Source organism: Aplysia californica, unplaced genomic scaffold, assembly GCF_000002075.1.
Source record: "Aplysia californica isolate F4 #8 unplaced genomic scaffold, AplCal3.0 scaffold00007, whole genome shotgun sequence".
Classification (NCBI taxonomy): domain Eukaryota; kingdom Metazoa; phylum Mollusca; class Gastropoda; order Aplysiida; family Aplysiidae; genus Aplysia; species Aplysia californica.
Genome location: NW_004797277.1, coordinates 1,282,099 through 1,294,735, shown reverse-complemented (window position 1 = coordinate 1,294,735; position 12,637 = coordinate 1,282,099). Strand labels below are relative to the sequence as shown.

Here is a 12,637-nt window from a genome sequence, read left to right as displayed (position 1 = left end):
TAAGGTAGACTCGACCAGTGTAATAGTTCACTTACATAATCAGGGCTTGAGAATGATTATAACTGTGGCCCGAAAGGGGTGAACCGGGTTTATGTATTGAAAAGACAAACTTGTCTTCTTTCTCCTCTATCCACATGCAATTAAGAGTTTTCGACAAAAGCTTTTAAAAAATGAATACCGTGTTCCGTCTCTTGTGGATATGTTTGTTTAGTAAGAGTTTACGGCTCTTGCAACTGCATAAGGTTAAATGAAGGGGCGAAACACAAGTTTGTTGCATTCCCAACAGTTCACAGCACGGCTTGGCTTAGGTCAATGATCACATTTAAAATGCAAAATGGTAGAGGAAAATATAACAATTCAAAAATGGTAACCTACTTAAAATAAAAATAATGCTATCTACAAACTATTCTGAAAGCCAATTGCCTTAATAAAATCGAGCACTCTGTTGGGATCAATGTCACTGAACAATTCTCGCAATTTCTAGCATTTAAAATGCTTCCTTCGGGTCTCCCCAAAGTCTGGATATTCTGTTAAGGTGTGTCGAATGGAGAAATCTGTGTCCTATCCAACACAGAATACTTTTTCATGTCCCTCAAGGATTATGTGCCAGGGAGGTGTGTCCGATAGGTAATCGACTAAAAATGACTTTGTCTCTTCCGGAGGTTTTCGAGGGCCCAGTTTGAGCATGATGTTGTGGAGTTTGTTGTTAGTTGTTTCCCCCAATGTGTCCCCCACAGTCTGGAGGGGTAGGTTTTTACTTTATTTTTAAAGTCAGTCAGTGGGAGAGTTCGTCGCTCATCAAAACAGAAGGGACAAGGATTCCTTCCCCAGGAGATCCACTTTCTCGTTTCCTCGGATGCCCACATGGCTAGGTATCAATGCGAACACGACATTTTCCCGGCTTCAGTCAAAGCATGTATTTTTTGTTGTAACCTAAGTATTTTTGGGTGTATGTGAGTGAGTTAGGAAGTGAGGTGATGCAAGACAGAGAGTCAGTAAGGGTGAGGAAATATTTGTTAGAGAAATTTTCTACGGAGTCCTGCGCCATATCAATGGCAGTGGACTCCGCAGAGAAAATTGAGGCTTCTGGAAGGAGTGTGATCTAGTGTGAACTTTTAGAAAATAGGGCAGCGGCGCACCCAGCAGAGTCCAAATTAGAGTCATCTGTGAAGATTAGCTCCGCACTCGGGGTATTTACTATAATGTTTTGTTATTGCTTTAAATGATTCTGTGTTGTGTTTGCTTTGTAGTGTGCGATGAGCTGTAGGTCTACTTTTGCCTTGGCGAGGTGCCACGGAGGCAGGTCGTGGAAAAGAAATTGCTCAATGTCTTGTTCGGAAAGGTATTTTTGTTTTTTAATTTGTTTCTGGTGTCTGGGTGTATTTTGAAAATATATTCGTGTGCTGGGTTCTTAGGTGTTGAGCTCTGTTTAATTGCATATGGCAATGAGAGTTGCGTGATTCTGAGTGTAAGTGATGGTATGTTTGCCTTGGCCTGGAGGATCTCTACTCGAGACGTGTGGAAAGCCCCCAGGGCGAACGGAATCCTTGGTTTTGTACTGGGTCTAGCATTTTTAAGACGTTGGATTTTGCAGATCAACAGACTTGACAGCCGTAGTCAAGCCTGGATCGGACAATGAAAATGTATACGAGGAGAAGGTGTTTTGAGTCCCCGCCCCACTCCAGATGCGATAACATTTTTAAAGCGTTTACTGCTTTCTGGCACCTCACACGAAGGAATTTTATGTGTGGGATGAATGTAAGTTTCTTATCAAATATACTTCCGAAGAAATGTGCCAGGTTCTGGACGGGAATCCTTTTCTCGTGTAGCGTCAAATCCGGCTGTAGTACGCGTCTGCCTGATCGGCAGAAGTGCAGAGCAACCGTCTTTAACGGGGAAAACTTAAAACAGTTTTCATTTACCTACTTTTCAAATGTGTGTAGCTGCGTTTGCAGTTGCCTTTCAATAGATCTTAGCTAAGGATTTCTAGAACGGCAGGATGTCAGGAAGTCGTCAATGTATAACAAGCTGTCTATGGTATGTAAGAGGATTTTAGCAAAAGAATCTATTTTATTTTGAAGAGGAGAGGAGAAAACATGGTTCCATGCGGAACACCTTCCTACTGTTGGTGGGGATCTAAAAGGGAGGACCGACACGAGCCTGGAAGGTCTTCAGCAAATTTCCAATGAAGGCAGGGAGATGACAGCGTATGCCGAGAGCGTGCAGGTCTCTGAGAATGCCATGTTTCAAGGTTGTGTCGATGGCTTTTTCTAGATTAAAAAGACGGCGAATATGTGGCCTCCTGTGGATACCATCTCGAGTATAAATGTATCCAGGCGGACCAGGTGTTCCAGAGTAGATCGAGAGTTCCTGAATTCACACAGGAGACCGCTCTGCGAGCAGTCGTCTCCAGAAACCACATGAATCGCCAGTGAATCATTTTTTCTACTTGTTTGTGTGATTGGTCTGTAGTTGTGTGAGGTCTTTGTTAGGTTTGGGTATTGGAATGACAGTGGCGAGTCGCCAAGACTTCGGAAAGATGTGCAACCGCCACATGTCGTTGTATATATCTAGTAGAGGTTTGAGTTTTTCCGAGGGGAAATGTCTAATGATCTGGTAGGCTATATTGTCCAGGTCTAGAATGCCTAATGTTAGTTCGTCTAGTGTGAAGTCTGCGTGTAGGTTTCAGTACTGTTTGAGTGGAAGTTTAGATGTTTTTATTCTCTGTTTGCTTTTATGTTTTGGAAGGTGATGCTGTGGTTTGCGTTGGATGAGTTTTTGGAGAGAGATATAGCTATTGTGTTTGCGATGTCTACCTGAGTTTCAGCTGTGGTTCCCTTCGGCCTCTGAACTTGCGGATGGTGTCTGTGTGGGAACCCAATTTTGTTTTAGCTATTATGAAAACTATTTTGAGTGGTGTCTGAATGTTGATTTTGGAAATTTCTGAAGGATTGTCTTCTGCTCTCCCTGAGGCATCTACGTGCCTCAGCTCGAGCTTTTAAATAATTTATTATGTTTTCTGCCGTGCTGTTGTCGACGGCTCTTCGATATGCTGCCTTCTTTACTGTATCATCACCCTCCTCAGAGAACCAGATCTTGTTCTTCCGGGGTTTTGACGATGTTTGAGGAATGCATTTGCAGCATATTTCTTTAAGCGTTTCGCGGAATTTGTTGTAGTTGAGGTCAAAAGTGGGGGTCAAAATCTGGGAACATTCAATGGCGAACCCGTCCTAGTGTGTTTTTTTTAATATGACGCGTTCTAGGATCGGGTCGTTTTGGAGGCTAATGTTTGGTGGGGTTTTTTGGTTATTTTTTAAAGCAAAAAATTGGAAATGATCCGTACGGTCATCCAGCACAAACCACTAAGATCTGGGACTAGGTCATGGGTACAAAAGTTGAGGTCAAGAGAAGAAGTGTCAAAAGTGGATCTGTTCCTGTAAATTGGGGCCCTATCGTTCAAGATGCAGAAGTTATTTTCAAATTTAAAAAGGGGTGTGGGTATTAAAATCACCTAGCAAGAAATGGTTTTGGGAGCTGGAGCTTTATATCTTTTAGTTGAGTTGTTTTTAGGGGGTAATGGGGTGGGATATAGACAGAGCAGATCGTGATTGGTCTGCACAGGGTGACCCATACGGCAATAGCCTGGAGGGTCGTCCTAAGATGTACTTGTCTGTGAAGTGCGTTGTAGTCGGTGAAGATGGTAGTTCCACCGAAGCAATCTGGTTCCCCAAGCAGTAAATCCTCTTAAGTTGAAGCCGGGGCGAACTTTGTCTTCTCGATACGGGTCACAAGTGGGCACAGTGAGGCCTCAAAGTGTTGCAATCCTGCAATGGAAATCAAGAGTCCGTCCGCATTCCATTGCAGGACTGCCATTAAGAAGCTCAAAGGCCCCGGCTTCGAAATATTCTGACTTCTCTTGGTGGGGAAGGCAGAGGGTTTTCTAGGCTGCTGTCCTAGATTGGGCGCGCTGTAGCCTACTGGGGGAACTGGGGGATGAGTGACGGGCTCCGCCCTTTCCAGGGACAGGCCGGGGAGGGGGGTCGGAGCTGTCATCCTCCATTGGTAGGCGGGTGTCTACTGGAGGGGTGGGGGAGGTGGAGCAGACGGAGGGGGTTGGGAAGAGGGGAGAGAGGGCTGGGAAGAGGGGGGGGAGCATCTGACAAACCATCAGAGTGGTGGGGTGTGAGAACGAAGAAGAAGAAGGGTTAGAAGAGGGCCAGGGAGCGAGTCACAAATGGCGGGCAGACAGTTTTTACGGGCCACCTGAAATGAGCGACTATTTCGCACTTTGTACTCTTGAATTGCGCGGTTTTGGATCCATGCTGAAGACTGTGTGATGGCCGTGGCATTTGAGGAAGCAAGGACTAGCCTTGCATTCCTTTTCAGGATGCCCGGTCTTGCCACATCGAGGACACACGGCTACGCGTCGGCGTTGCAATTGGCTATGGCCAAACTTCTGGCACTTGAAGCAGCGCAGAGTGTTCGGCACCTAGGGTCGCATGTCGAGGAACGAAGGAACTGAACGGTGGCTGGAAGGCGACACGAATCAAAATTCAGTATGATCGTATTCGTTTCGAGGGTGGTCTCCCCTAGCCGAAGAATAATCCAACGGGCGTGGGTCACACCCTCGCAATTTGCTACAATTTCCTCCATGCTGAGACCTTCGGTTCATGGCTACAGACGTCGCCCTTCGAGCAGTTCAATTTCTCGTTCCCAACGGATGTACATGGAATACCTCCAAAGGTCGTGGTATTCAGGAGTTGGCTCACTGCTGTTTCTGCTGTACACTTGACATGAAGTGCACCACTTGACAGCCTAGGTACATTTGTGGAGATGTATCCCAGAACCTGCCGTAGAGTATCTCCTGTCTTGAAAATATTCAGATCTGTGATCATCATCTGTGCGTCTTCTTTGCTAGAGATGGTCAAGCACGGCTGCCGCGAAAGCTCCCTGGGAGGAGGGAAGGAAGAGGCAGCGGTAAAGTTCCGTTTACTGTTGGAGGTTCATTTACTCTGCTCGCCGGCCGTACCCACTTCCGCGAGCAAAGATTTTTTGTTTACGTTGGGAGCTGGGGAAGGGTCTTTAGGGTGTTTAGATTCCATGGATGTCTTGGTGCTGATTCGGATCTGGGGCTCCCCACCCGTCACCGAGCGCAACAACGGGGTTCAGTGCTCGGATTACCACACCTGTGCCAGGGCTACCCTGGAGCTATACTTTCCCCGGTAGTGTACGAGACCAACAAGATTGACCAAGGGCCTGAGGGGTTTTCAACTCCCAACCGATTGAGTGGCATGGGCCGTGCTACCCTCCTGTCTAAGTGGAAAACCTTGACAAAGAGGTGTGTTGGTGACGGATAGTCTTCAAACTGATCTCATCTCAACCGCCAGATACCCGGTTTCCCTCCGCACGGGTCGCACATCAGAGTCAACGAGACACCCGCTCTGTGGGATGAATGACCTCTAGTTTTGCTGCTCATGGGGTCAGCGGCGAAAGAAGAGATAGAAGAAGAAAGGAAGAATTGCAGGAGAAGAGGAAGATACGCCAAAGTACCTGTCGCACATGAATCTCAGAGGGTTAGAGTCCGTGTGCGACTCTTCGTTGTTGAAGGGGTTTCACTTCCTGCAGACGGGCAGTGGGTTTATTTATAGTCCCTCAACCCAAAGGGGGGGGGGGGTAATCTGTGTATAAGTTGTTTGAAGGTTATGAAATGTTTAGCTGTTCTGTGACTCATTTCAGCATATGCTTTTTTTGGTCTTAAGGTAGGTCATAGGGTATCCAATAGGAAACACGTTGTTCTTATAATAGGTATCCACAAAATATATTTAGCACCGACCCAAACAAAAGTCTAGATATCATGACATTCTCGCATAGAGAGATTGAGATCTACGCTCTTTGGTAATATATGATTTTCTCTTTCACGGAAGAGGTTTGGGCGACCAGAATCTGGGTAATCAAAATTTGTGTTTCTCCCTTAATCAAATTCTCTTACCCAACGAAAGCGAAAAATTGTGTTATACGAACAAGCAGATTCTTCACAAACGCATACACATATAGAAAAAGACGTTTACTTTAGTGAACTGCATCTTGTTTCCTACTGAGTGCAAACCATCCCTTGTTTTTGGCATCAGAAATTAATCAACAGTGACATCACCTGAAAATCCGACGGTTAGTTCAAAGTCTACTTGTTATAGATTAATTAATTTGCGTGTATCACGTTTTAGACTCAAGTTAATATCTTAAGTGCCATACGACAATTTCAATTTCCATTACTGTCTGATCAACCCTCGTAGTGTATTGAATAAAATATCTTTCAGGCCCGCGCTCGTCACTCGTTCAATTATCCAGCTCACTTTGAAAATAGTTTGATGACCCCTTCTCTCGATTATGACGATTGTTTTCTTAGATTATTACCCACTTACAGTAAACAAGATGTCACTGCCCTTTTGACCGTTGTCCACAATTATTTTGGTCCGGCTACTTAGTTGACTTATTTTGAATCACATATTTTTCATTCATATACCGTCATGCACTTCTCTTATTCTACCCATTGCCACCACTCTTCGAAAAAGCTATAGATAACACCAGTTTATATTGTCTTTACGTTTTTAGCAAGCTGTGCACCCCATGATCATTGAATAGGCACATCCGTTAGACTTTGTGTCTTCTGTAAAGAGACAGATAAGGCAAACTTGATTACTGAAGGGAAAAAATAACCCAAACAGAAAAATACCATATAAGCAAAAACTAACGAACAAAAGGTCCGAATAAGCAACGCCATTACAACACCCCCCACCCCACATAATATACAGCAAAGGCTCTGAACCCTATCTTGGTCCAAAGACATGAGTAAGCACGCCTAATTAAGGATTTTAAAAAATGTTACTCCCTACTGTATTATGGAGAAGAAAGATGGAAAATATCATGGACTACCGAGAGAAAGTTCCACTATGTCCGAATGAGATGCTTTAAAATAGTTTTTACCTGTTAAGATTGACTTTATCACTTCAGAAAAAATTCTTGAGACTTAGGACAAAGTAGTGATAGAATAAAAAGTGACTTGTAAGAGATGGCGTTGGACCAAACAAACGTAAAACTCGATGACTAGCATATTGAGACACGTGCTCAAATGGAATCTTCATTGTGATAAGAACAGGATGGTCAAGTATGACAAGACTGACAAAGCATAGGACACAGCTGAATAAACTGGACGAAAACGCTGGACACACTAGGAGAAAACTGCCCTAGACCAACAGCTCTGAAAGGAACAAATCGATTACCTGTACACCTAAGAGAGAGAAAAGACAAGAGATGATTAATAACAGAAAAAACAAGTGTCCAGAGGCGCTTACCATGAGATTATCATATCATTACGGTTGGAGGAAATGATTTAAGAGTCAGCACATCATTTTATTTTCATTTTATCTGATCAACCTATTATTCCCCCCATCCCAAAATCAGGCGGTTTTCTCTTTTCTAGAGTACACTTTGACCGATGATACTTCATGACTTTTGGGAGATGAAGAAATAACTAAGTTTCCAGTTTGATTAGAGATTATGTTCTTATTTCATCGATTGCATTCAGATGTCTGCCCAGGATAATGAAATGTTACTATTACAGCTCTCCACCAACAACTTCAACCAGGGATAACAATGAGCGTATTTATCGACTTGGCTGAAATGATCTCTCAGAACAACAGGCTAGTGGGCGGTGTAAGAGCAAAGCAAGGTCTCAGGGGAAAAAAACAAGAAACAAAATAAAACAAAAGGGCAAAGCCTCTTCCGAATAACTTTTTCAGTAGGTGTTCGAGCTACAAGTAGATTACCGTTCTTCGTCCAGCGACAACTTGCCTCCCTTAGTCTGTGTCCCATACTGGTGGGGGAGCTCTGACCCAGCGCCAGCTGATGAGTAGGCGATTGAGGGTTCAGTGCCGTGGTCAGGAGACAAAACAGACACGAGCTGACCGATGGACAATTTTGTTGACGGGTCTTCATCCGCCTTCGAAAGACCCCCTGCGTTCTTCTGTGGGAGTACAAGAATACCCCTGGGCATTAGGAAAAAAAAACTCGACCAGGTGAGATCTTCATGTGACACTGGCCGCCTTCTCAGTCAGATCGTGAGTTGCCACACCAGTGCAAAGGTTATGCAGATTCAAGATAAAAAGATGTCGGTCATGAAAACTAGGACGTTCATTTTAAGCACAAGGAAACACATGCCGAATGCTATTACTCACTTCTAATCCGTTTTGAGCATTGAGTTTAATTTCCAGCCGTATGGTTTTTTCCATGACAGAACAATTTTGTCCAAATTTTCGTTTGGGGGGCGTAAAACACTTAGGAGCAATTAAAATGAATTTATGCCCCTGTGTTCCTGGTCATGCTTGCACTGAATTGAGGTTTCTACGAGAGGTTAAGTTTTACTTTGCGAGCTATAAGGATAATTATTTCACTAAATATATGGGGTTATGTTAACTTCAAACCACTATCAATAAATGATCATATTTTCTGAACCTACGTGTTTTAAGCCTTCACTTTGGTTGAACTTTACCACGTTGTTGTTGTCGCTATAGTGTAACCTGGAGACTGGTTGAAGAAGTTCTTCCTTGTCACCACTGTCTTGGCCGTCATGAGCTGTAGGCTTCTGCCACTTTGTCCTCGCCACGTCCGTGAACAAAGCTCTAGTGACAAGAAAAGACACAGGCGGGTAGGGATCAGACACACCATTCGAGTCCAACAATCCATTTAAATGAGAAGTCAAAGTTACTAAGAAAGCTTAATCTCTTTCTAAACGTTCTTTACAACGAGACATCGGGACGACGTTTATTATATAAATGATGATGATAATGTTACTGATTTTTTTTCTTCTCGAAGGAAGAAATTTGTATTGGTCTTTCGCAATGGAAGTCTTGCAGTGGTGCTACAACAAAGGGCATGTGCATTCACACATACTCACACTTTCATTGTTAAAGTCTTTGTGCATCCCCTCATATAATTTATTATTATAGTTTCTTGTGACCCTAAAATAGTTTGTGATTTACAAGTAATTAATCTTCCATTTTTATTCTGTGGCTTCGAGCACAACATTGCCTTTTTGGTCACACTGATGCGTTTTTGTTTGTTTGTTTGTTGTTGTTTTTTTGGTTTTTTTTTTTTTTTGGGGGGGGGCATGTTGCCGTTCTAAACCTTTCCACTTAAACGTTGCACACGTTAGCGATGGGGATGAAGACTCCTTCCTCTGCCTTAAAGAGGATTGATTTAAAAAATAGTAATATAATATTATTCGAGATAAAAAAGATGAACTTTTGTTTCATCCATTGTTACAGCTCCACAAAAATGGCTATAATGCGGTTGCAATTGAATAGCTTCTCTACTACAGTCAACTCCTTATTGCTTTTGACGTGATGTCAACAGTCACAAACCTCACCTTGCCGACACCTTGGTCATGTGAAAATGGGCGTGCAGGATCTTTATATCGAGCCTACGTAAATTCTTGTTGTGCCTGCTAACCGTTTAGCATTTAACAGTCGATATTCAAGTATCTCCGCAAAACCACCAACGTCACCAAAAAGAGATCGCATAAGAAACGAGACCATATATCTACAAATTGGAATACCACCAGTAATAAGCGTCAAAGAGTCAAATTGTTTGGACATCTAACCAGAATACTCCAGAAATAAATAGCGGCTACAGCTTACAACACCCAAGAATCCGGCTTCAAACCAAGAGGAAAACCAAGAAAGACCTGGCTGGATGGGGTTAAAAAGGTCCTGGAACTACATAAAATATCTATCACAGACGCTACACACCTAGCACAAGACCGAAACGTGCACATCCCCTCGACATCCTAAGGATACAACAGAGAGAGGAAAAAAGTAAAGGTAAAAATAAGTATTCAAGTACCAATTTCTTTTTTCTAGTTCCTCATAATCTTGGTATTTCTCTTTTTTCCCTATCTCTTTTTTTTGGTAAGGGTTTTACGGCGCTCTCAACTGCATAAGGTCACATGAGCGCGCCGGACACACCTAATATTTTCTGTTGGTAGGAAATTTTGAATTTTGCCCGGGTGGCGGCCGAAGCCTACTCTTATCGATTTTAAACCACCAAGGGATCTTTAACGTGCACAACTTGCACACGGGCCTTCCGAGATTTTGCGCCCTTGTCCGAGAAGGCTATGTGTAGATCTTTCCTACCAGAAGATCAGGGGTGTGGCAGAAAGACAGCGGTAAGGAGGAGCCAACGAGTAGCAGTAGAAAGGCTGCAGAAAGAGTCAGGAGCCCAGAGGAGGGGGCAAAGGAGGTGAGAGGGTGGAGGCAGAAAGTGGAAATGAAAGCAGACAACAGAACATTGTAAGAGAGCAGGAAAGGAGGTGAAATGAGACAATTTTAGAGAAGGAAATTTTTCCGTCGCTACCCGGATTCGAACCCGGGACCTTTGAATGAGAGGCCAACACCTTAACCTCTAGGCCACGAGACCCCCCACATAATGGGCTAACCAAAATGCACAGACGGCCTGATTTGAACCTCCATGTCCAATATAAAATGGGGGGGGGGGGGGTGGCGCTACAACCCGAATATCCCGACTCGGATCAAAACTAAGGATTTTATGTTGTAGGCATATTTAGCTTCTTCAGCCTCTCTTCAAACTATTTCATTGATTAACAGCCCCCTAAAGTCTTATTTCTTCCCATACCGGGAATGTTTGTCACCACCGATTCCTTATGAAGTCAATCTTTTATTTTTCTTAATCGCCCGTTTTCTTGAAACGTGTTTTTTCTATATACTTTTAACCATTTTTCATTCAGCCTTCAGTGTTGGTAGTGTTTGGAATGTGGATTTTCGCAGACTTTTTGCAAACGTAAATACTACCTCAGGAAAAAAAAAAAATTTTTTAGTACGTTTTGGAAAAATTCATCTCACCAATTTTTTTAGATCTATTGTTTGCTAAGATGAGTGCAAAAAACCAATTTATTATTATGAAAACTAAGTGCGGTATTAAGTACGTAAAACATGCCAACAAAATCCAATATTGCCGCTGTATCCATGGAAAAGAAACTTTTTTCTCAAATTTGATTTGCGGATTTTAAGACTCCTTACTATGCTTGTTATACGTGTGAAATATGTTAACATTTGATCAATTAATAAACGACTTAGTCTTCAGGTGTAGCCCCCACCCCCTCCCTTAACAGTTTCGTAAGAAAGGCTTTCAGCAAGGTAACTTAACATTTCAAAAACTGTTGATGTGAATGTTCTATATAAATAAAGAAATGTGATTACAAAGCAATATTTTAAAGGTTCCGTCACTGACATTTTAAAAGTTGAAAATGACGCTATATTTTGGTATTCAAGAATCAATTTCAGTAAGATTGCTCAAAAGTTTATACGACTCATTGATTTTTTCTAGATGCACTTATTAAGAAATATAAAATGAAGAAAATTAAATAGACTAACGCGAGTGGTATAGTTTTCAGGTATTTCCTTTCTTGTATGATTTAAAAAAGAAATTAATAAATAAAAGAAAAATACTAAAAGAATGACACAACACAACCACTTGATGGTTGACCCCTTGACCGAAACTATGTGCTTAGTGCGCTCAGTGGTGGGGGAAAACCAGCAGAAAATCCCACATGATCCCCGGTGTTGAGTGCAGAATCAGGTCGAACGAGTCATGTGTACATAGGCTATATATATATATATATATATATATATATATATAATCTTTTTTTATATACAAGGTGATCCCCAAAAACCCCCAATACAACTTGTTTTGTAGATTTCTTCCTCCACACTGCGGTTTTGCGTTTCAGATTTGAACATAATATCTGGAAGCCAAAAAAAATTTGTTTGATATTCATTTTGAATAAGTCCATTGAATGGTTTTGCTCTATATGCCAATTAAAAAAACAACAATACATTTTCAACATTCCACCCCCCCCCCCGCACCCCGGGGCAGTGCTACTGACTGAAGTGTCTTCAGGCCATTCCCAAAGGGTGGATATTAACATGTTTTTATCCACAGTAGAGTATTGTAAACGAGCTGGTTTATCAATGTCATACTCATTCTGTACCGGAACAACATAGGTAAAACTGCTGCTTTTTCTCAAGCGCTCGTCAATTTATTATGTCCATTTGCCTTGTTTTCAATGAAAAAATATCCATTTATCTTGAATACAAGTTGAGTTATTTGAGATTGAAAGCGGTGGAGGTTGCATAGTTTAAGAGGTAAATTTAGCGAGAAAATGGGCACCATTAAATTATTTCCTTAGGTTGAGAGCCCATGAAAACTGAAAATTTACCTCTTTTATGCCTTTAATCAACGTTTTAAAGTAAAATCCACACAGAAACGTGTTCTTTAATGGGCATGAACGGTTTTGAGCCAAAAACCCCACAAAAATTCGATAAAAATTCCCAAACCCGCAGAAAAATGCAAATTTTTTCACTTTCATTATTTGGAGAGCACCCGATTTCACCACGCTGCCTCACATATTTTTATATAAAATATAAAATTTAGTCAATTCTGGTAAACTAAATTTCATAAGCTAGGGCTTCAAACTTAAAATCAGACAGAAAAAGAAGAACAAGAAGAATAATAAGAGCAAGAAGAACAAGAAAAAGAACAAGAAAAAGAAGATGACGACGACGAC

At 42.1% G+C, this 12,637-nt stretch overlaps 1 protein-coding gene across 1 annotated transcript in view; it reads right to left on the bottom strand.

Moving 5' to 3' along the window:
- LOC101853046 (kelch-like protein 10) overlaps positions 1-12,637 on the bottom strand; it is a gene marked incomplete at its 3' end in the record, with an annotated part of 88,790 nt that overhangs the window by 64,336 nt on the left and 11,817 nt on the right. The window contains 2 exon segments of the mRNA XM_013081495.1: positions 7,824-8,020; positions 8,513-8,675. Coding sequence (XP_012936949.1) covers positions 7,824-8,020; positions 8,513-8,675 — 360 coding nt within the window.